Source organism: Nomascus leucogenys, chromosome 11 (assembly GCF_006542625.1).
Source record: "Nomascus leucogenys isolate Asia chromosome 11, Asia_NLE_v1, whole genome shotgun sequence".
NCBI classification, from domain to species: Eukaryota; Metazoa; Chordata; class Mammalia; order Primates; family Hylobatidae; genus Nomascus; species Nomascus leucogenys.
The window spans coordinates 8,646,360-8,667,965 of NC_044391.1; the positions used below are offsets into that span (position 1 = coordinate 8,646,360).

General features: G+C 35.6%; 1 protein-coding gene across 4 annotated transcripts; it reads right to left on the reverse strand.

The window, feature by feature from the left end:
* Nucleotides 1–5,723: 5,723 nt before the first annotated feature.
* On the reverse strand, nucleotides 5,724–19,537 carry FLRT3 (fibronectin leucine rich transmembrane protein 3). 4 transcript variants are annotated; one of them, XM_003252098.3, is made up of 3 exons: nucleotides 19,098–19,537; nucleotides 10,850–11,043; nucleotides 5,724–9,279 (listed from the first exon to the last, which is right to left on the reverse strand). In XM_003252098.3, exon 3 carries the CDS (start codon nucleotides 9,225–9,227, stop codon nucleotides 7,278–7,280), a length of 1,950 nt encoding a protein of 649 aa, XP_003252146.1. In that variant the 5' UTR covers nucleotides 9,228–9,279; nucleotides 10,850–11,043; nucleotides 19,098–19,537; the 3' UTR covers nucleotides 5,724–7,277. The 4 variants fall into 4 exon arrangements, with proteins under 4 accessions (XP_003252146.1, XP_030677859.1, XP_003252145.1 ...); XM_030821999.1 differs by having other exon boundaries at nucleotides 10,296–11,043; XM_003252097.3 differs by lacking the exon at nucleotides 10,850–11,043.
* Nucleotides 19,538–21,606: the final 2,069 nt, after the last annotated feature.

The window sequence follows — 21,606 nt, forward strand, 5'->3', positions numbered from 1 at the left end:
ATCTGTAAAATCCCATTATCCCCAACTTCCACACCCCCATGGCTGCATGCTTCCTTTTGAAGCCTCTTAAAAAAGAAAAACTTTGAAGGCAGCCTTGAAGTTTATTTCTAATCTCATTCTAGCCATATAACATAAAAATGAGACAGGGGTAGGGAGTGGGAGGGGTTCATAATGTGATTTGCTTACCTCTTTGCCTGGAATCTTATGATACTTGCAGGTAAGCCCAGTAGGTAAGCCCAGTGAAAGTTTACATGAGTAAAAATACTTCTTCAGTGTGTATTTTGAGATAAAGTTGGGTTTAATTCTGTTTTGAAGTGTAAAGAATAGAGCAAGGTTAATTTGGTTGTTCTTGTTCTTCTTTTAATCTGTTCTTAATGTCTATACTATTTAGAATAAGAGATTCCACCCACCTCTCATGACCAGCAGCCTGTGTAACTGATTATCTGTTAAGAGTCCTAGGTGCAATGCCCTTCCCACTCTACTTTCCTGTTTCATGTCTCTTTCTTTCTGAGAATGTTATCTCCTCTCTGGATCGTTTTCTAACTGCTTTTACTAGGCCCACTGCAGTCTTCTTCTTTTGGGTTCCAGTTTCCCATGTGATTGGCATTTTTCTTAGCATTCTTCCCACAGTATTGAATTAATTGACGTTTTTCCTTGAGGATGACCTTTCCTGTTATCTGCTCTGTCTGTAGAAACTACCAATATTTGATGAAAGTAGGGTAGGGGAGAGGTGTGGGATGTAGGTAGGTAGTCTCAAAAATGTTTTCTCCAAACCTGAAAGATGTGACTATGCTTCTGTCATCATTATTCAAAAACCTTTATTCTGAAGTCTGTATTTTATATCTGTATCACCTAATCCCATCATCTTCTCCATCCTCTTCATCTCTGGGACATTTCCCCATCTTCCTTAGGGCCTGGACTATAAACCTTACCTTCATACCAACTCATTCCATCTCTCTCAGTGACTTTGTTCTCCTAGCTAGTGATTGTTGTAAAACTGTAGCTTCTCAGTCTTTATTTCAGGCATCCTAGAGCCACAGTCATGGCTTGGGCTGCACCTCCTGGGCATCTCAACTTTCTTTTCTCCTATTAAATATGCTTCCTGTCTTCATTGTAGATTCCTCTCACTATACTCCCATCTTCTTCCTCAGGTTGATATATCTCCCTCCTGGTGTTCACTTCCTTTTTTTCTATCTTGTTCCTCCGCATGACCCAACAAGACCCCTTCACCCTCTTAACTTCTTGAAAGAGTAGTCTTAATCATTGTTTCTGTTTTCTTTATCTGCCATTATCCTATCAGCATCCTAGAGGCTTTTCCCTCATTACTCTGCAGACACTGCTTTCATAATCCCCAAGGGTCGCCTCATTTTTCATATTCAGTGGTGACCTCTTGTATGTCTTTACCCTGATAACATTTTTGACATCCTCCTTTTTTAATACTTTCCTTCCTTGACTCCATAATATTTTCTTTCTGTGATTATTTTTCCTTCTCTGCAACCCCCCTCCCCCTTTTGTTTGTTGTTTCTTTGATGTGGATTCTTCTCCCTATTCCCCTGCTACAAAGGGTAGGTACTCCTTTGGCACCTCTTTTCTCTCTGCTTATTTTCTGTTGACTATCTCATCCGCCCTCTCAATTTTAATACTCACCCCTTAGATGTGGTTTCCCTTCCTGATGCTGAGGATATGTCCCCACATCCTCCTTTGTAACCTTCTGTAGACATGTCCAGAGGGATAATGTAAACTTAAGGTTATGTTAATTTATTATCTAAACTGGGTCACTGTGGAGGGTTGAAGAGGGCACTATTAATAATTAGCAGATGTAAACCCGTACTGTGCACATAGTCACCTGTTCAAAGCCAACATTTACAAAATACTCTGAAATCTGTTTCTTCTCAGTTGTTTTCCATCTTTATTAATTGCCTTACCAACATTCTATTTACCTGTGCTGAAAATCTTCATCATCTTCAATATTCTACTTTTTTTACTGTATCTTTTTAATTAAAGCTTTCTTTTCTTTATTTCTTTTTTGACCCCATTCCACTGGCAGTGCGCTGTTCAGGCCCTTATTTCCCCTTGCCTGAAATACTGCATAGCCGTCTAACTTGTCTTCTTGTTCCCAGTTTCTCCCATTCATCTTTAAGCAATATTTTTTATTTTTATAAAATGTTGCCTGAAGTGCACTGATGATTTATATACCTGCTTAAGAGTCATTGCCAAAGAGTATCAATGCAGACTTCTCAGCTTGGAATTCAACACACTACAAAGCCTAATAGAAAAAACCTTTCCAGTCGTACCTCCTTCATGGACCCTGTATTTCAGTTGGACTATTGGCCTTTATCCAAACACCTCCTAAATCAGTGGTCCCTGACCACATCAGAATCACCTTTGGAAGTTTTTTGAAATGTACATGCCTAGCCTTCATCTGGGAGCTTTTAATTTAGTAAGTCTTTATTGGGGCCTAATCAGGCCCCAGTAAAACCTCTTAATAAAAACCTCCCTCAAGTGATTCTGACCAAGGCTGGGGTTGAGAAACATTGCCCATTTTTATTTCTTGATAATTTTGGTCACTATTTTTTCTTCATAACCAGTATCTGCTTTTCTTTAAACTCCTTCTTACCCCTCAACACCTGTCCTATCTCCTTCATGAGGTCTTCCTTGAGCTATTCAAATAGTTGTAGTTGTTTCTTCCTCTTTACTGCAGAGCAGTGAACTGTCACTGCTGTTTATGCCTAATAATCGGTAGACAGCACACTTCTTGAAGGCAAGCCATCTGCTACTTATAAAAAAGAAGCCAGCTGGGTGTGATGGCTCACGCTTGTAATCCCAGCACTTTGGGAGTCTGAGGCGGGTGGATCACTTGAGGTTGGAAGTTCAACAGCGGCCTGGCCAACATGGTGAAACCCCATCTCTACTAAAAATACAAAAATTAGCTGGGCATGGTGACGCACGTCTGTAATCCCACTACTCGGGAGGCTGAGGCAGGAGAATCACTTGAATCTGGGAGGCAGAGATTGCAGTGAGCCGAGATTGCGCCCTGCACTCCAGCCTGGATAACAGAGCGATACTCCATCTCAAAAAAAAAAAAAAAAAAAAAGCCAGTCAGTAAAAGTCTTGACTAGTTAAGAATATTTGTAGAGAACTTTGAAGTTCTTGAAAAGTGATTGATAAGCATGAGTTATTTTTTGCTAATTTAACAAAAAGTCCCAAAACAAAAAGTACGGTGTTTGTAATTCTAAGACTGTGCTAAATTAAGATTTGCTAATCATGCTAAGAAGGAAAAAGGAATTAGAATTTTAAATGCTGCTACCATTTTCAGCAGCAATGAACTAATAGTACATTCATTGGTGGATTGATTCCGTTAATACCCATGCTTCAGGTGCTTTAGGGCATGTAGCTCTCTTTGGATTCCTCATGAAAATTGTCATATTGGCATGTAGCTATAAAATATGCATTAATCAGAAACTGTAGTTACTAAAGCCAAGTTCTTTTCACTAGTTTGTTTGGAATAGGGGAATAATACTTTTAATAAATCGGCCTTGCTGTAAGATAGAGCACAGTGTCATTTTTAATAGGGAGCAAGAATAAGTACAGTGATTAAACGCAGTTACAAATGGCTGCATCTAAAAACAATTTTTGTTTTTTGTCAAACATTTAGCAAGGGAGTAATTTTTTTCCTCTAGTTTTTTGTAGCTTTCCCAGTTTTTTTTTTAAATCTATATGCTATATATTCAGAATTGGATTATTTTCTCTATAAATTGTTTAGTACCTGATTTGGAATTTAGTCTTATTAATAATCATTTAGTTTGGGATGCATGGAAATGTGTGTATAATTATTGAGTGCCCTTTAAGGTGGAGACTTGTATCTTGATATTCTATTGAAATACATATATATATATATATATATATATATATATATATTTTGTATTTTGCAAAGCAACTGGATTTTATAGCAGGTGTAGGTAAAGAAAAAACTTGTATCCTCTTGGTGCTCTGTGTATTTGCTAGTATAAAACATGTTTCTGATTTATTCCAGGCAACATAATCAAAAGGTATATTTTAGAACATACACAAACTTTTCTATGCTCATGAAAGGTATACTGATTGGAAAATATCAGTATAATCTCTCTCTCTTTTTTTTTTTTTTTTGCTTTTTATAAACTACAGGTTTATAGAGACTTTATGGAGACATCCAGTCCTTTCCCTGACTTCTAGCAGAGCTATAGCTTAAACTACTCAAAACCTCTAGAAGAAAAGTCAAACTTCCTTCAGAAACATTCCCTATGTTTAATGTTAATCACATTCATCTTTAAGTTGTCCCTCAAAAACAGCCATAATGGGAAGCCAAAAGACAGAGTGTTGGGAAACATTTTGAAGACAGCAAACAAATAATTAATAAGATTTCATAGTCACTTGGAGATATGTCCTTGTCAGTAGAGGAGTAAAAGGAGCAGTATCTAGTAAAACTTGGGAACAGATGGCAAACATTTGTTGACCATAATAATAGTAGTAACTTATATTTTGTAGAAGATTGTACAGTTTCCATGCACATCATGTCATTTAATCCTCACAAAAATGAGGGTACTAATAACACCCTTTTACAGATGTGGAAACATAGCTAGGAAGGGTAAGTGGTTTGTTTTTAATTGCATACCTAAGTGGTAGATCTGAGATTTCAAGTCTTCTGATACTCTGTGTGGAAAACACAAACTCAAAGTTTGTGTGTGTGTGTGTGTTTAATTCTCTCATTCAACAATAATCAACGTAGAAGACTTGCCTTACCAAGTTTTGCCCCATACACCAAGCAAGCAATCAGTTCTTCAGCAGATACCAGCTGGGTGTCCTCCAATTCAGTTTAATCGTGACACTGTCTACTTGGAAATTGTGTCATATCCCGCCGGTTGAGGGCTTATTCCCGCAAGACTGCCCCCTCTTCAGACACCAGTTGCAAGACTAGTCAGCTTAAAGTTTGGTTTCCCAGGATCCCCTTTTTGTGTTCTATTAATTTGCTACAACAGCTCACAAAATGCAAGGAAACAGATTTACTGATGTATTATAAAGGATGTTACAAAGGATCCAGATGGCAGGAAACATAAGGTGAGGTCTAGGTGGGCACAGAGCTTCCATGCCCTCTCCAGGCATGCCATCCTGTAGGAACCGCCACATGTTCAGCAATCTGGAAGCTCTCCAAATCTTGGCCTTTTGTTTTTTTATGAAGGCGTGATTACATAGGCATGCTTGATTAAACCATTGGTCACTGGTGATCAACTTAATCTTCATCCCCTTCCCCCTCTCTGGAGGTTAGGGTTTGAGGTTGTAAATCTCCAACCCTATAATCATGTCTTGGTCTTTTCAATGACCAGACTTTATCTTGAAGCTACCTAGGACCTGCCAGCTATCAGTGAACTCATTAGCATATGAAAATATATCACTTTGAAGATTGCAAGGATTTTAGGAGTTGTATGCCAGAAACAGGGACAAAGAGAAAGTGTATATTTCACAGTATCACAAATGCCAACTCACTCTACTAAAAGGCTATTTTAAAAAAACAGTTTTTCAAAGACCACCTTAAAAAGTATCAGGACAGTGGCAGCAGTGCGCCTAAGAGAAAGGCTTTGAAACCATTTCTTAAATTTTCCATCTATACAGTGAATAAGTAAGAGGAAATACATTTATACATGAAACACTGAACTCTTTGAAGTAAAATGATACACAACCTCAAGATGTTGATTTTTTAAAATTTTTAGCCAACTTTTATTTTTATGCCTAGAAAAATACATGGGACGTTTAGGACTAATGTGCTGGGCAATTTGCTACTTAGTGATAGTAACACAATCCTGAAAAAGCAAGCACAATTATTCTGTACTTTTTAAAAGTTTTATTCAGCAATAAGACCATAATTTTTCATATTTAAGGAGTATGAAAAATTTGTCGAGTTTTAAAAGCTGAATACATGTAGCGTTGGATCAAGGCACATACAAGACTGGCCAAAGGGCGTACAATGCACTTTGGTTTTTTGTTGAAAAAAAAAAAAAATCATGGCAAAAGAAAAGTGATATGGTTTTTCAACAAGTAATAGCTCACAATTCAGTAGGAAGCTAGAAGGAAATGTTACATTACAAGTTCATTATGTAATATCTGGAAAATTGTGACAGTAATGGGCAGTAATCTTGATCTTTGTAAAAGTAAATCGAACATTTATGTACAGTGTTAAACCTTTGACATAAACCAGATCTAAATTTGATGTCTAGTATTTATTTTTCTTTAAATTATCTCTTATTTAAAGAACTACTTTCTCTGGATTGTTGAGGGGAATCGCTTATAATTACATTTTTAAGATGCATAAAGTTTCTCTGACATCCTTTATAATAAAAACATCATAAACACTAACAATTTTGTATTTATAATTCACTTTTCAAAAATCAGGATGGTATAGGCAAAACCAAAATACAGTTTTGGTATTTGTGTTCATTACAGACAAGTCTAAGTTTTCATGTTTTCCTAAGTACACATTTCCTCCCCAACTTGGAAGCACATTTACATTACTATTTTTGTGAAGTCCTTTATTTTCAAAGCTTTGCTGACAATGGCTTTAACAGACTTCACGCTCCTTTTATGCCAGCTGATGTATTCAGTTCAGAAGATATGCTTAACTTTTTTAAGGATAATTAATTTGCCTAGAGCAAAAATGGAGATATGCAGGAAGTTTGATATTGCCCATTACTTCACACATTTTGATTTATTGAATATGACTGGGATAATACAAATTTAATAATTGGAACATTATTTCATAACCATTTTTTAAAATTAAATTTTATCTCATTCAGCCATTCAGCCAGTTTTGTTTTTACATTTTATTAATACCAAAGTGAAAAATGGCCTGTGCTTATACTACAAGGATCTCATGTGAATGCAGTCCTGATTGTTCAACACAGCAAGAAAATTCACTTTCACAGTCAACAAGTCATCTTACTCAGTAGAACACAAAGTAAATGGTTTAGAACTCCAATATTTGCAAGGAGAATACAGTACAAATTACTAAAAAATACTAAAATATAGAATTGTGTTCAGGCATCTCCACTACATCAATCGCAGCAGTAACCTGAAATTTGAAACTTTTAATAAAAAGTTCTTAAATATAAATTATATGGCAAATGTACAGTACATTGCTTTTTTTCAGTCTCTTTTTCCAGTGTTTTGCAGTAGAACAGGGTTCCTACCATCACCTCCCTTAGGTTTAAAAAAACCCAAAACACAAGTCTGCTGCAAGTCCTTCAGCATCATGAGTGTGAGTGATCTGAGTCTGGAATACCACTGTCTCTGTAGCTTCGGTTACTACTGCTTTCACTGTGATTGTTTTTGTACAGATTCATTCCATTAGGAGGAAATATGGTGTGTATTACAAACTCCTCCTTCGAGATGGGTTCATTGCTTATTGGTAACATCTGAAAAGAAGTTTCCCTGATTTCCAGGATAGAGTTGTCCTTCTTAGTGCCAGCTTCTGCATAGTCATCCTTTCTCCTCCTCCCTTTGCTATATGCACAGTTCCTTGAGAAGAGCGATCCATTCCTATGAACATACCAACACACTAAAGCGAGAAGGGCAATGGTAACCAGGGCCACAGCCCCACCAATGATGGCAGCCAAAGGTAAATTGGGGTTTTTGTAAGGTTCTTTCTCTTGCTCTCGATTGAGGGTGGTTGTAGGGTTGTACATTCGAAGGGGTGCAGTTTCAGTCTCAATACAAACAGGAGTTTCATCAAATAGGTAGAGGTTGCTGGTTTCCATGGGAACCATGCATACTTTATAGGGTGAATCAGGCTCCAGGGCTGTGACCAAGTACTCACTGCGTTCCCCTGTTACAATTGTTTCTGTTATAGATCCAAATGCCGGGCTATGGCCCAGTTTAAGCCAGCTGAGTCTCAAAGCAGTCATAGGTAGAGCAAGCTTCCAAGAGATATGAATTGTATCAGAGGTGACAGACTTCACAGTAATTGTAATTGTTTTTCTTGAGGGACTCCCTGTGGTTTGGTGATCCTTAGTGAGCTTGGGGTTCTTAATATCTGGCTGTTTGGTCACTGGAGCTGGCCACTGTCCTTGGGCAGGAAACACTGTGTTGGGTATTGCAGTGGTTATCTGAATGGTGCTTACAATCCCACTGTCCTTACAATCAAACAGTTCTGCATTGAGATCCTTAATAGCCATCCCACGAACCTTTTCTGGGGCTTGGCACATGAGCCCACGCACGTTGACCTTCACAGGTAGTGATTGTAACCAGTCACGTACCCATTTCATCTTGCACCCACAGTACCAGGGATTGTTGCGAAGAATCAGTTGTGTTATATTGTCCAAATCATCAAAGATACCCTGAGGTAAATTACTTAGGTTATTATTGGACATATCCAGTCGATAGAGCTGCCTTAGATAAGAAAAAGCATTTGGGGGCACCCGATTGATGTGGTTATCTTGAAGATAAAGCTTCCTCAGGTTTGTGCCTGGAAGGTTTACTGGTGCAGCAGTCAGGGAATTCCGCACCAGGGACAGCTCTGTTAAATTAACTAAGTTGAAGAAAACTTTGTCACCTAAACCGTGATTGTTCAACAGGTTTCCGTCTAGAACCAGGCGTTTTAGACTAGTGAGACCTTGAAGAGATGGTGATGAAATAGTGGATATGCGATTATCATCCAAGCGTAGTTCTTCTATAGTCCTCGGCAAACCCCAGGGAATTGTGCTAAGGTGGTTACGGGACAGGAAAAGCAGTCGGAGATAATTGCTGTCTCGGAATGCTCCCTCTTCAATGCTAACTGCAGAGACAGAGTTGTCATCTAAATGTAATTCTTCCAGATAGGGAATTTTTGAAAGTGAATCGTAAGTGATAGTCCTTATGTTATTTTCTTGCAAATGTAACTCCTTTACATACTTGGGGAGGTTGGTAGGAAATTCATCTAAACTGTTGTGGTATAGGTATATTCTTTCTACCTTCAGCAAGTTTTTCAAATCTGAAGGAATCCCGGCATTATTTATTTGGTTGTTTTGAAGGTAGAGAGTTGTAGCATCCTCTGGTATTCCTGTTGGAATGGATGTCAGAAAGCGATCATTACAGTAAATGAAACCCGCATCGCAGCGACACACAGATGGACAGGATTTAGCCATAACTGATAGAGGTGCTAATTGAAGGAACAGCCCAATTTTAGTCCAAATGAGGAAGATGCTCCAAGCTGGGCTGATCATGGTCAGCAGTGTTGAGGTCTTTATACAAGGTAGCTTCCGTTACTTCAGAACCCTAAAATGAAGTGAGTAAAAAAAGACAGAAAACAATAAGGCCAGCATACTGAATATAATATTTAAAACGAATGTGGAAACTAAAATATCCATAATCACTTTTAATATTTTAATTTGTTTTGGGAGGGGGCATAATAGGGTTTATTGCTAGCTAACAATAGACACTGTCATATAATCTCTTTACCTTAATGGTTTCTTAATTTCTTTATAAATTAAAAAGTATCTGTCCTAAATCCATTTGATTTTGAAATGTTAAATATAACTGAAGTTTTATTGAATAATCTAAAGCCTTTTAATTATACTTTATATCAACCTTTAGACAGTCACTGATCAAGCTGATTGAATATCCATTTCTTACTTAATATTCATAATAAGTAACACCTTGGAATATTATTTGTTATATTTAAAGGTAATCATTTTACTGTTATCAAAAAACCACACATTTTTATATTTACTTTTTATTAGGCAAAAACTATACAGGTGTAGAAAAATGTCATAAAAATACCTATTCTCTTCATACTTAGGAATAGTTACACACATCTTGAGATCCTCAATCTCAATTAAACCCATAGTTTGTTTTGATTATTAATGTCATTTCGTTTTCTTTGGTTATTCATTTTAAGCATTATTTTAAACGGATGGATTTCTATAAGAAAATAAGAATGATTCCTTCATTTATTTTTGGGAAAGAATTACAAAGCTAATACATCCAGCTAACCTAAGTGGAAAATTTCACTTCATATTAAACTCTGTCTTTCTTCTGTTTGCATTTTGTTATACTGCAGGTTTTAATGACTTTGTCCACATTTTTCATTATTTTCTATCTCATAACGTGTTTTCACAGTGCATTTATATTTCTTTAAATTCTAACCTTAGAACATAAATCAACTTTTTCTATGGCTGGCAAAGTATAGATTTATACTGATGTATTGTGTAATATAATCTCTTCTGTCCTTTTAAGTATTAATTAGCCTTTGTAATTTTAGGCATGAAAATAAAATACTTTGTTTTTCCTACCTTATTGAACGATGTGAGTAAATTTTGCGGGGGTGAATATCCAATGCACATATATTATTTTCCTGGTGAGGGACTGGGACTTATAAACTTTTGTTAAGTCCTTGGAAATGTTCTTCACCGTTTATTCAAGTAATCCTATGTCGCACACACCTCCAGATCAGGCTTGCTGTTGTCAATGAACATTCCAGCTGCAGTTCAGCATGGTGGGCAAGCTCATTAAAGTGGGGGCAGAAACAATTCTGCTTCCTGTTACTATGTAGGACACATGGCTTCCTATGTATTTTTTTTTTCTTTCTGATAGAGTTTCTGTGTGAAGGTTCCTTTTGTGTAGCTTAATTCCCTTAGTGGAAATTGCCCTCTTTGAAATTCTTATTGGCTCTTCTGTGCAATGTGGTCAGAGATAGTAACTTCAGATCCTCATGAAGAAAGTCATTCATGATGCTAAGGCCTGTATAGTAATAGGTTTTTCAGGCAGTTACCCCCTACCTTTATTCCCATCCAGGATTATCCAAGTATAAACTTTGTACAGTAGCTACATCCTGAGGTATGATTACCTGCTGTGAAATAGCTATTTCCAGCTTTTGCTTCTTGCTGATTTTTCGGAATGTCTGGTGCAGTCACATTACACAAGAACAGGTATTCTCTTTTAGGAAGTAAAGGAAACTAAATTCTTCATTGAAAGAAAAGGAGGCATACTAAATTTCCTTTATATTTCTCTTCTTTAAAATATACTGGGACTGAGCATCTCCTGTGAAAGTAAAAGGTTTTAATGAACTATTAATAATGAACTTTAACATACTAGAGAAATTTCCTAGACATTTAATTTCAATGTCTTAAAATAACACATCTTTCATCGTAGTGGTTAGTCAAAAGGGATAGGTTGACCTCTTTGTTTTTAGACTTGTCATTTTCTTATACAAATAAAGTAGGAGCCAAAGTTGAGATTGTCATCAAACAGATAATTTCTGTTATCTGATTGTGTCACTTTGAATTAAACACCATGGCTTTCAAATTCAAGCCAGTCTTTAAAAATTTACTTTTAAATCATATGCATAAAATGATAAAATGTTTAAAAAGAAGAGAACAAGTACATGTCAAAGAGGTGAGCAAATACATTAACAAATATTTTTGACAGAAATGCCAAGGTAACTTTTTAGGCATTTCTGAACATGATTTAACAAAGTCACACAATTCACAATTTAGAGTTGAAAAGACTATTTTAAAAGCTTTTCTTTTGATTTGCTTAGTGTTCTGTTTGATTCTTCCTGCAGGTCTCAATTTTCCCAACTGCAGAATGTAGACATCATCTCCTTTCTCTTTAGGGGTGTATCTGAGGAGTACTTAGTGATCTTGAAACTCTAAGCACTCAGGTATTCTTGCCCAAAAGGTGACATAGAAGTTCAAGTCGTATTTAGTTTTTCTGGAGAATAGTGTTCTAATTTTCTTTTAGCATACCGAGTATGAAAAAAAAATTTGTATTTGAAACAGAAGGGACACTATTATTTCAGTCTCCTTGTAGTGACCATTAGGAAAGCACATCAAAACCAGATGGGGCATTTCTTTCTAGGTTCATACATGAATATTGCCAGTTTTTAATAAGTGTATTTTTCATTTCCAAAATAAGACTTTTGGCTTGACTAAAGAGATCATTGAATTTAATGTTGACTGCTTTGCCCATTATCAATATGCATGAAGATTTTTAAGAGTTTAGAGGAGGTGAGTAATATTTGAATTGGTTATGCAGGGTCATCCACTCTGATACTTTGTATATATGTAGGGAACATTTGAGTATCCTGTAAATATGTGACCCTGAAAGTAAGGACTAAAGTAGTAGCAATTTGCTTCTCCCACAGTTGCTACCTAACATCCAACAAGGATAGCATCTGTTCCATAATTCAAATACTCTGCTGAACGAGTATGTTAAATAAGGCCACAATTTGTGTTTCTGGTTCTCTGCAAAAATTCAGTTTCTTTTAGTTTGCTAACTACATACCAACATGGTCATAGGCTATATTAACAGAAGAAAAGTGAAAAAAATTACAGATACATATAATTTATTATTTAGGCAACTTGAAACAAAAATAGCAGTTAGCAGATGGATCAAACAGTCTCTAGTGAACATTGCAAAGTGCCCACAGAGGAAAGTTTAAATGATTTATTGTTTAATGTGAGGTTTTACTGTGATGCCTTTAGGGCTTTGCTCATTATTGTCAAACTCCAATAGTATCTTTTCTTGAAAACTGTTGCTTTCTCAGTGTGTGAAAATGGAAAACCAAGCTGTTGAAATTATAATTACAAAGTTACTTTTTAAAGTATCTTCTGTAAAAGTTTTTTAAACTTCAAAATTATTCAACATATAAAATAATGTGGTTAAGTTTAGAAAACAATTGCTTATGTTAAATTGCATTAGAAACTAATTAAAAACCATTATAAAAATAACAAGTGAGAACCTCTTAAAATGTTGCCGAGAGTCAAGCATTTCTGATATTCCAGGGATGATGGTGAGGCAATATATACTTGAGATGATGAATCTGCTGATTGGGATTTAAAAACTGATTGTTCCCTGAGTCAGGTCAGACCACAGTGTGTCCAAGGTGATGATCATAATGCTAACTAGACATAAAATAAATGTCTTTTATCTTGTACCTGAATTATATATATATTTCACCAAATAAGGCTCTAACAATATGTATTGATTTTCACATTTTTAACCCAGAGAATGAAAGAGTTATAAATTGGTGTGAAAAGACGGAAGATTAATTTGTTTATTTTACCTGTTTTACATTTGTGAAGCTGCTTCCTCTATTCTGTTTGATATGCAAACTCACATTTGCCATTCATACAATAGTGGTAATAATGTGGGATTAACAGAAAGCCTTAAATCTCATTAAGTTCTTGGAAAATGTCATTCTCTTCTCCCCACATTGTATTAAAATAAAAGGCAAAAACATAAAACAGGTTTCTTAGGAGAGAAGGATACTCTTTCAGAAATGAAGATTACGTTCAGAGCTACTCTCATATGCTCCTACTCCCTTAGGCTCAAAACAGTTCATGTTTGACTACGTTTTATATCTTCTCTTTCCCATTTATGTTTGAAACTATAGTGCTAAACAGATTTTTGGGTTTTGGTTTTGGCATATTAAAGGCTGCAAGGATCTCTTCATCAAAAATGAACGATCCTCTCCTATGCTTAGACTTTCCCCTTTCTGAGCTGGATCTACATATTTGCGCACCTAGAAATACTGTAGTCAAATGTCGATGATGAAAAGAAAAATGATCCCCACTGGCATGGACACTGTGGCCAGGTTTCCACAACACTGACTTCAGAGCCTTTCTGTCTGCCTAGGCTTGAAAGAGGCCATTACTTCTGAACAAAATGAATCAATCTTTTAGAAAAATACTGTTAATGGGGTAACTTGGGGGGGAAACATAAATGAAGCCCTGGTAACTTAATGGAATGTTTAAAAAACTTTTTTAATGGAATCATTATTTAACTATAAAACACTTAAAACTGTAGTAAAAAGAAGAAAAACATAATCACCTCACTGATGAATCCAATTTTTAATAGTGATCCTTATATTCATATTCAGTTTATTTTTACAAATAAAAATTAGGATTTTTTTTTGCATTTATAAGGTAATCATCAAATCTGAAAAGCTTCCAATTTATTTCCATGATACACCCAATAAAACATGTAAATAGATAAGGATACTATTTTAGGAAAACTAATATAAGAAGTTGTATCTGAATAGAAAACTGGTATTTAAATAAAATCAAGAACTTGCGGCAATCTACATGTTTATATGATTTCTTCCCTGCTACTACAATATTTTGGAGGTGGGAGTGTTATGAAAAGGTATTTCTTATGTTTTGAGAATATTACTTAGATTAAGATGAAGCTATATAATAGTAGTGCTAACTTCTTATTTAATGCCTTAGATTTAAATTGATTTTGATTTGACCTGTTTGATCGTTACTCATTATTGAAAAATATTAATTCAAGTATAAGGTTTTGAGATTTTAGTTTATTTTTAATGATTTCTCTCACAGAATGATTTCTTCATGCTGGAGACTTTTAAAAATATTCAATCTAAAATCTAATGGCATGTAGAACTTTTAATCCAAGTTAGTTGCATTGTTTTAAGTAAAACCTTGAGACTAAAGAAAACACATGCCTAAACAAATGTATCCAACTTTGTGAATATTTCTAGGTAAACTGGAATTTATACAATCATAATTTAGAGTATTAGGAAGGTAATTTATTTATGAAGGCTTAAATTGCTGCCAAAAAAGCTCAACCTGTGAATGCTAAGTCTTTGCAACAACAAACGGTATTTCAAATAAACTACATATATGATTAAACTGAAAAACTGGAGTACATCAGGTTAGTTGATAGTGACAGCAAAATGCTTTCTAAGCAGCCTGTCTGGTAGTTAAATTTTCCATGATCATCAGATTTCAGGAAAGTTCCAATTCTTTTGTTTAATGCCAGGCAAGCAGAAGGACCTCTCACTCTCCTCTTGAGAGTCATGAAGTCTGAAGGGTTTGCTGAGAGGCAGAAAAGCAAGTGTGCCTTTTCATACTTGGTTTTATCCAGACTATTTTCTAGCCTGAACAAAGTCCTTGTTTCATTTATGGAAAATAGGGGATAAAATTTCCAATGCTAAGTATTTTTACTTTTTCTTTTTCTGTTACTGGTTATTTTCCCCGGTATGTTTGTGACAAATGAATCGAATTCTGCTTCATTTATTTTGACTTGTAAAGTTAAATCAAGCATCCTTAAAACAAAAAGGCAAACTGGGATATTATCCTTCAGCATAGTGAATGCTGCTTCCTTTTATAATATTAAACCCAAAGTAAATGAATTAGAGAACAAGAGTTGTAAGAACGAGTAAGATATTAATTTAGAGAGTGGTGAAGGTAAGTGGTATAGAGTTTGGGGTGGGGGCATGCTTTAAATTTGTGCTGACTTTTGAGCAAATGCAATTAAAAGTACGCCTACTTGTGTTAAGCCACATTTTACCATTGCAGACTTTAAATTCCTTTTTAACTGTGTGGATACAACTTGGTTGATGTGCTTTAAATTTCCAACATTTAAGTTTCCATACAGTAGTTCAGCAAATAGATTTACTTTAGTCTACTGTGTGGCAAGCACTATACTGGTCGGTGAGACCGCCTGAAATCATAAAATACATTGTTTTTCATGTCCAAGCAGGGTATTACTTAAACCAGATGAAGAGGAAGAAAATCAACAACACATAAACTGATCAATCCACAGTCCAGTGGCACACTTTAAAAATGGTTTTTAACCAAATGTGGTCTGTGGGTTTTCTCTTCAAAGTTGCCTCGGTAACTTGTGCACATGTAAAGTGAAAGAATAAAGAACAAAAGCTGTCATTGTCTCATCAAGTGAGAGCAATTTCTCCCTCCTTTGATTTAAACAGAATAATACCTGCAGAAAGCTTTTTATACATCCCTGACACTTGATTTTAGGGTAGGAAAGAGATTATGCGTATGCAAAACAAATGAAATTTTAGCTTTTGCTTAAATTATATTCTATTGCTTTCTACTTAAAATCTGTTTTCTCTGGGGTTTTCGTAAATAGATAACTCAAAGTTCTTTCTTACACAACATAAACATAGCTTTGAAAACTGTCTTTTAGTGTGATGTTTAACCAAATTTCGTTATGTCGATCTGTATTTTGAAACTAGAAAATACTTTCTGAAATGTGTATACCTATTTTCTTAAGAGGAAGAATACTGTTTCAGAAGACCAACTCTTTGTTGGAAATTTATTTGTTGACTTTCAGTAAATTTTTGAAATGGTGGAATGTTAGGAGCTGAGAAACATCCCTTTTTATGCTCTGAAGAGAAAATGCAGTTTTGAGGATTAATATTGCTGAGAGATTTTTACTGTAGAGTTTTTGCCCACTGGGGGGTGGTACACTCTACTAGAACACTGCTTTCAGAAGCCGCAAGTCAGATGTTGGCTGCTGCTGGCCAGTTTTTCTCTGGTTTAATTACAACAAAGCCTCCCGTTGAGAAGAACAGTGAAGGCCTCTGGGGCAAAAGGTGGGGGGTGGGAGGGAAGGGGGAAGGAGGAAAGATGGAGGGGAGAAATTATGGCCTTTGAAAAATTTACTGAATCTTATTTCCATTGTTGACTTTATTTATGGTAGTCTTCATTTGATTTAAACAGTTATTTCTAATGCTTTTTTTTAAAATAAATGGGTTTGAATAAAAGAATATGTAAGAAGATCTATTCAGAATTTTTAAGTTAGCTCTGGATTTTGCCATTAATTAATCACATTCTTTGTTATATAGCCCACCCACCTTAAAAAGAGGCATAAAAGTTAAGAAATGACTGAAATGGCAACTATAAACCAAATATGTTTTTCATTGACCAGATTTAATGTTGATATGAACATTGGCATATCAAAAGTGAAAAGCAAGAGAGAAGAAACATTAATATATTATTAAGACAAGGCAAATTCCCTGCACTGATTTTTGTAGGGCTTAAAACTGTTCAAAATAATCCAGAAAAAGGAGGAAGCCTTAGGGTGTGTGGCCAAGAAAAGCACAGAAAAATCTCTCTGCAGTGCACTTGCATGTTTAAAGCTGATTATTGTATTTTTTTGTCTAGAGAGACTGAGTGTTCATTAGGGTCTTGTGTCCCTAGGCAGGAGATGCTGAGCATAATTGGAGTTTCTATTTGATTGGGCAATATAGTCTAGAGAAGAAGCTGGGGTAAAGATAATTAATAGCTTGCTAACAAAGTCTGACAGCCACAAGATTTCAACCAAATTTATTTCACACTGCTTCATTTAGCTCTGAAAAAGTTTTGATAGAATTGTAGGCTCCTTAATTAACACTTGAAAGCAAAAGAAACATACCTTCTATTTTGCTGCCACATTTAGTTATGACAAATTTTCTTACTGTTTTTCTTCTTTTTGTAAAAACTTTATTTGCTATCCAATTATATATTTCATAAACGTTATGTTTGGGAAGTGTTTAATTGTGCATTTTGAACCCAGTCATAATTGATTTTAAAGGGTGGGGTGCAGCGAAATGAAAAACCCAATTAATAACTGGTAGACAGTTATACAGAACCACAATAGTAATGAATTCATTCACTAATATTTTGCTGAACCTTGGACTTGATGTGGTTTGGCTGTGCTCTTCAAAAAATCAAATTTTAGTTTTCTTAGTAAATCTATGCGTTTTTATAACCCTGTTTTTATTTCAGGGTAATAAATAGATGTACGTTTGTCTGTGTATATATATGTGTCCAAACTAAGGGGCATATCTCTGATTTAATTTTCCCATGGAAAAACCTGGCATATTATCATTAATATTTGTAGTAGTTGGTAGTGTTGATATTATTGATTGTGGTACTTTTAAAGGATTAATTTTTCTTTACTCATTTCGGAAGAGATGAATATTTGTCATCTGTCACTTTGGGTCAGGTATAAGTGATTCTCCCTGAATATAGACAAATTTATTCTTTATGTTTAGGCTGGTCAGGATATTTTTATGCAGTTAGAGATCAATGAAAGGCATTGCTACAGCTGAAGGACTTTTCTAGTGGCTTTATTTATGTTGTTTCTAGATAATAAAATAACATAGATGAGCATTTTAGGCAGATTTATTAATAGATTTATTAAGAATATTTAAAATAGCCTTATTAGTAAAACCATTAGAGATTTTGGACTAGCAATAGAAAAAAATCAATTTTTTTCTTTTAAATTCTAAATAAAATAATAAAAATGAACCCCCCAGATGTTGAGAAGACATGGATGGGCCTGTTGCACTCTTTACCTATATGCAACCATTTTGTTTCAGACCTAATTCAGTGAACAAAATATTTTGAGAAGATACATTTAACTACTTTTTCAAGCTTTGTCGTATAAATGCATTTCTTCCAATATAAGATTTTCCTATTATAAGTTGCAAAGAATGGATCCTCTGCAAAACCCACTTGATGAGGGCTCTACTCATTTATTTTTCTTTCCTGCTACCCCAAACTCACTGCATACATCAGGCATAGCTTCCAGGGTGAGCTTTGTTAGTTTTTCTGAGTAGACTTAGCCATTTACCATGCTAGTCACATACTTCACTTGCCTAAGCAATGGATTTTGGCGTTCTATTGAAGAGGGAATATGGTTTGGAAGAGTGTCTCTCCCTCCTCTGAGTTCAATTTACTAGTTGAGATTTGCAAGCCTGAAATGCTTGAAGCAGCTCAGGCATGATAGCAGTGCAAGCTTTAAAATCTAGGTGTAGCTGTTAATCCTTTACAGAGGCACATAAGTCTCCAGGAGTAGCTCGGCTAGCTGTGAGCAAGATGTATGCTTTTCATGTACTGCGTACTTATGGGCTGAGGGATTATTGATTTTCTTTCACAGTTGTAAAAACAGCAATTGGTGATCATACCACACATACAGTACACACCAAGTTGCTTTTCTATCTGTGAAGAATCTCCTTGTATTCTTTAATATTTAACATTGAACTTTCCAACTTGCTGTTTTCCATAAGGCTCTTTTCACATAGCAATTACTCAAGACAGAAAATAGCCACTTACTATCTTTTATAAATGAAAGAAGTTTCTAAGAAACTTCTTACATTTAGCCATTATAGTGAAATTTTTCATTGCTGGCTTGCACGCACATATATTGCTTGTTCTGGTGACAGAGCAAGCGTTCCTGTTTGGATTTTTCATAGTATCAAGTCGTTTCTTTCTTTCTAGAGACTAAAACCAAGCAAACTTTCTGGGACAATCATAAGAAAAAACATGGAAAACACTTACCAGGAAGACGAGAAAAAGCAATCCTATATACACTGCCGCTATAGCTGTAATTCCATTGACTGTGAATTGGAGTAATAGCCCTCCCCCGTCTCCCAAGCTCTGCGTCCAGTCCACACAAAGCCCACGGCAGCTGCAGGCTGAGCTTGTCCTGCTTCAGATCACTCCTACACTGAGGAGTGAGTGAGGGAGAGCATTCCAGTTTACTGCACACAGCCCACCTCCAAGTCTGAAGTTTAAAGCTTCACCTCGCAGTGGCTGAAGACGGGGGTGATGTCATAGATGGGCAGGACTTAGCCAAGATCTTGTTCAGTGAGGTAACTGTATAATCAGACAGATGAGCTTTGCAAACGCTAGAGGGGGCGAGAGCAGCCGAAATGAAGCATCAGCCTGCCAAAGCTAGGTTGCCATTTGGTTTGTAGGCAGCCCTTTGGAATCTCAACATTTTCTAAAGTTTACTACAAGGCAGTGGTAGCATACTTATGTGTTTTTTTTTTAAAGCATGTTAGAAAGATATTTTTAAGATCACAATAGAAAAAGACAGGCTTTGTCTTATTTTTAAACCATCTGTATTGAAAATAAGTTAACCAAAATCAAATTAGTTTTATTATTCACTAGCTAAAATAATGTTATAATTGTGGAAGATGTAGGCCAATAATCCCAACTGTGAATATTTATTCAACATATGAATAAAAAGCAGATTCAAATATATACATCAGGGCTGGGTGTGGTGGCTCACGTCTGTAATTCTGGCACTTTGGGAGGCTGAGGTGGGAGGATCACCTGAGGTCAGGAGTTCGAGACCAGCTTGACCAACATGTAGTAAAAATTAGCTGGGCGCCTGTAATCTCAGCTGCTTGGGAGGCTGAAGCAGGAGAATCACTTGAACCCGGGAGGCAGAGGTTGCAGTGAGCCAAGATTGCACCATTGCACTCCAGCCTGGGCAACAAGAATGAAACTCTGTCTCCAATATATATATATATACACGTGTCACTGATTGATTTAGTTATGAGAAGGGTAATAGGAATGCCAAAAGATTTTTTAAATGGTAGTAAATTGTCTGTTCTTTTGGAGGCGAAGAAGTTACTGTTCTCTATGTTTTAGAAAATGAAAGTATGTTTTATGTACTTCTACTACGTGTTTATATTATTTAAAATGGATTATTTATATTTAACGATCCCCCAATAAAATGTTTTAAAAAAATTTAATAGAATATTTTCCTTTCTAAATGTTTTTGCTGATCTGAGCATGGGTTTAGATATAAACATCTTAAGAAAAAAATCTTCCAGGGTGGTTTGCCTGGATTGAAATTATTTTATTTTAATTTAGGTACATGAATAAACACTGGACAATTGTAAGACGTGGAGATTATAAATTTCTATGCCTAATTAACACAATTATACTTTTATTTTTAATTATGATTTTTGTAGACTGGTTTCTATTATTTGGTCAACAATTGCTTTGTGCCCATAAGTTTTCCATCAAATAAGTGTATTTCACTTGTTCATGTTGGTGGTAAGAACTTAGCTTTTATATTTACCTGGAGGACCGTTGCCTTAAACTAATATCTTTATTTGCTCTGTTCTTAGAGGTGCATGACTTTCTCCTTTGTCCTTTCTCAATTTTTCCCTGCACGTTTATTTCTGAGGAAGGCCAGCTAATAGTCTTTCCCAGGACTATTTGATTGTGGTCTCTTCATTAGCTTCGTTTAGTTTATCTATTTATATGTTTGTTTGATAACAGTTTGACCTCAGTTCCCTTCCAAGAATGGGTGATGTCAAAGTAGGTGAACCCTTGATAAGAAATGTATTGACTCTATTGTTCTATGATTGCACTTTTGTGGGCCTCAGAGGACAGACCCATTAAATCTAGGAGTTTTAGATTCTAATGTCCATTGAAAAGTCAATTTCTTTGAACTGCTAGGTAGTACAATTAAACTGATAGGCAGCAGCTGAATTTTGGGAGGAAAGGGAGGTGGATATTTTTCTGTTACTATGAAACAAACACATGGATTAAATTATTTTATTAAATAATTATTTCTAGAAGCCATTTCTAGATGGGAGTTGGTTCTATTTAAAAAAGGAAATTTTTGCCTGGTCAAATTCCTGTGGGTTTATATCCATATTTAATCAGTTTCGTCTTCATTCAGGCAGGCCTTAAACAGAAAAGAAAGATCAATTGGCAAATTGGGTTATAGGTATCAAAAATAAATTGTACTGGCCTGGGAGTTAGCAGTTCAGAGGGTTCCCTTCCCAGGGCTGCCATTTGTTATATGACTTCATATTTGTTGCCCTAGGCTTTGGTTTCATCACATGACAAATAAAGGCAGCAAGGATTTATTAAATGCCAATTATTTATTGTTGCTTTTTTTCCCTTTTTAAGCTATGGATTAAAATATAGGAAAAGAAAAGAAATTGTGAAAATATATTCATACTGGGGTACTGACTTTGGAGGCAAACTCTTAGTAGAATCTCTGGCCTCCTATTCTGTCCAAAAATATATACTCTTTTTC

Excerpts from the sequence above, each read along its gene's own strand:
- FLRT3 (XM_003252097.3), bottom strand. The coding sequence starts at position 9,227 with ATGATCAGCCCAGCTTGGAGCATCTTCCTCATTTGGACTAAAATTGGG.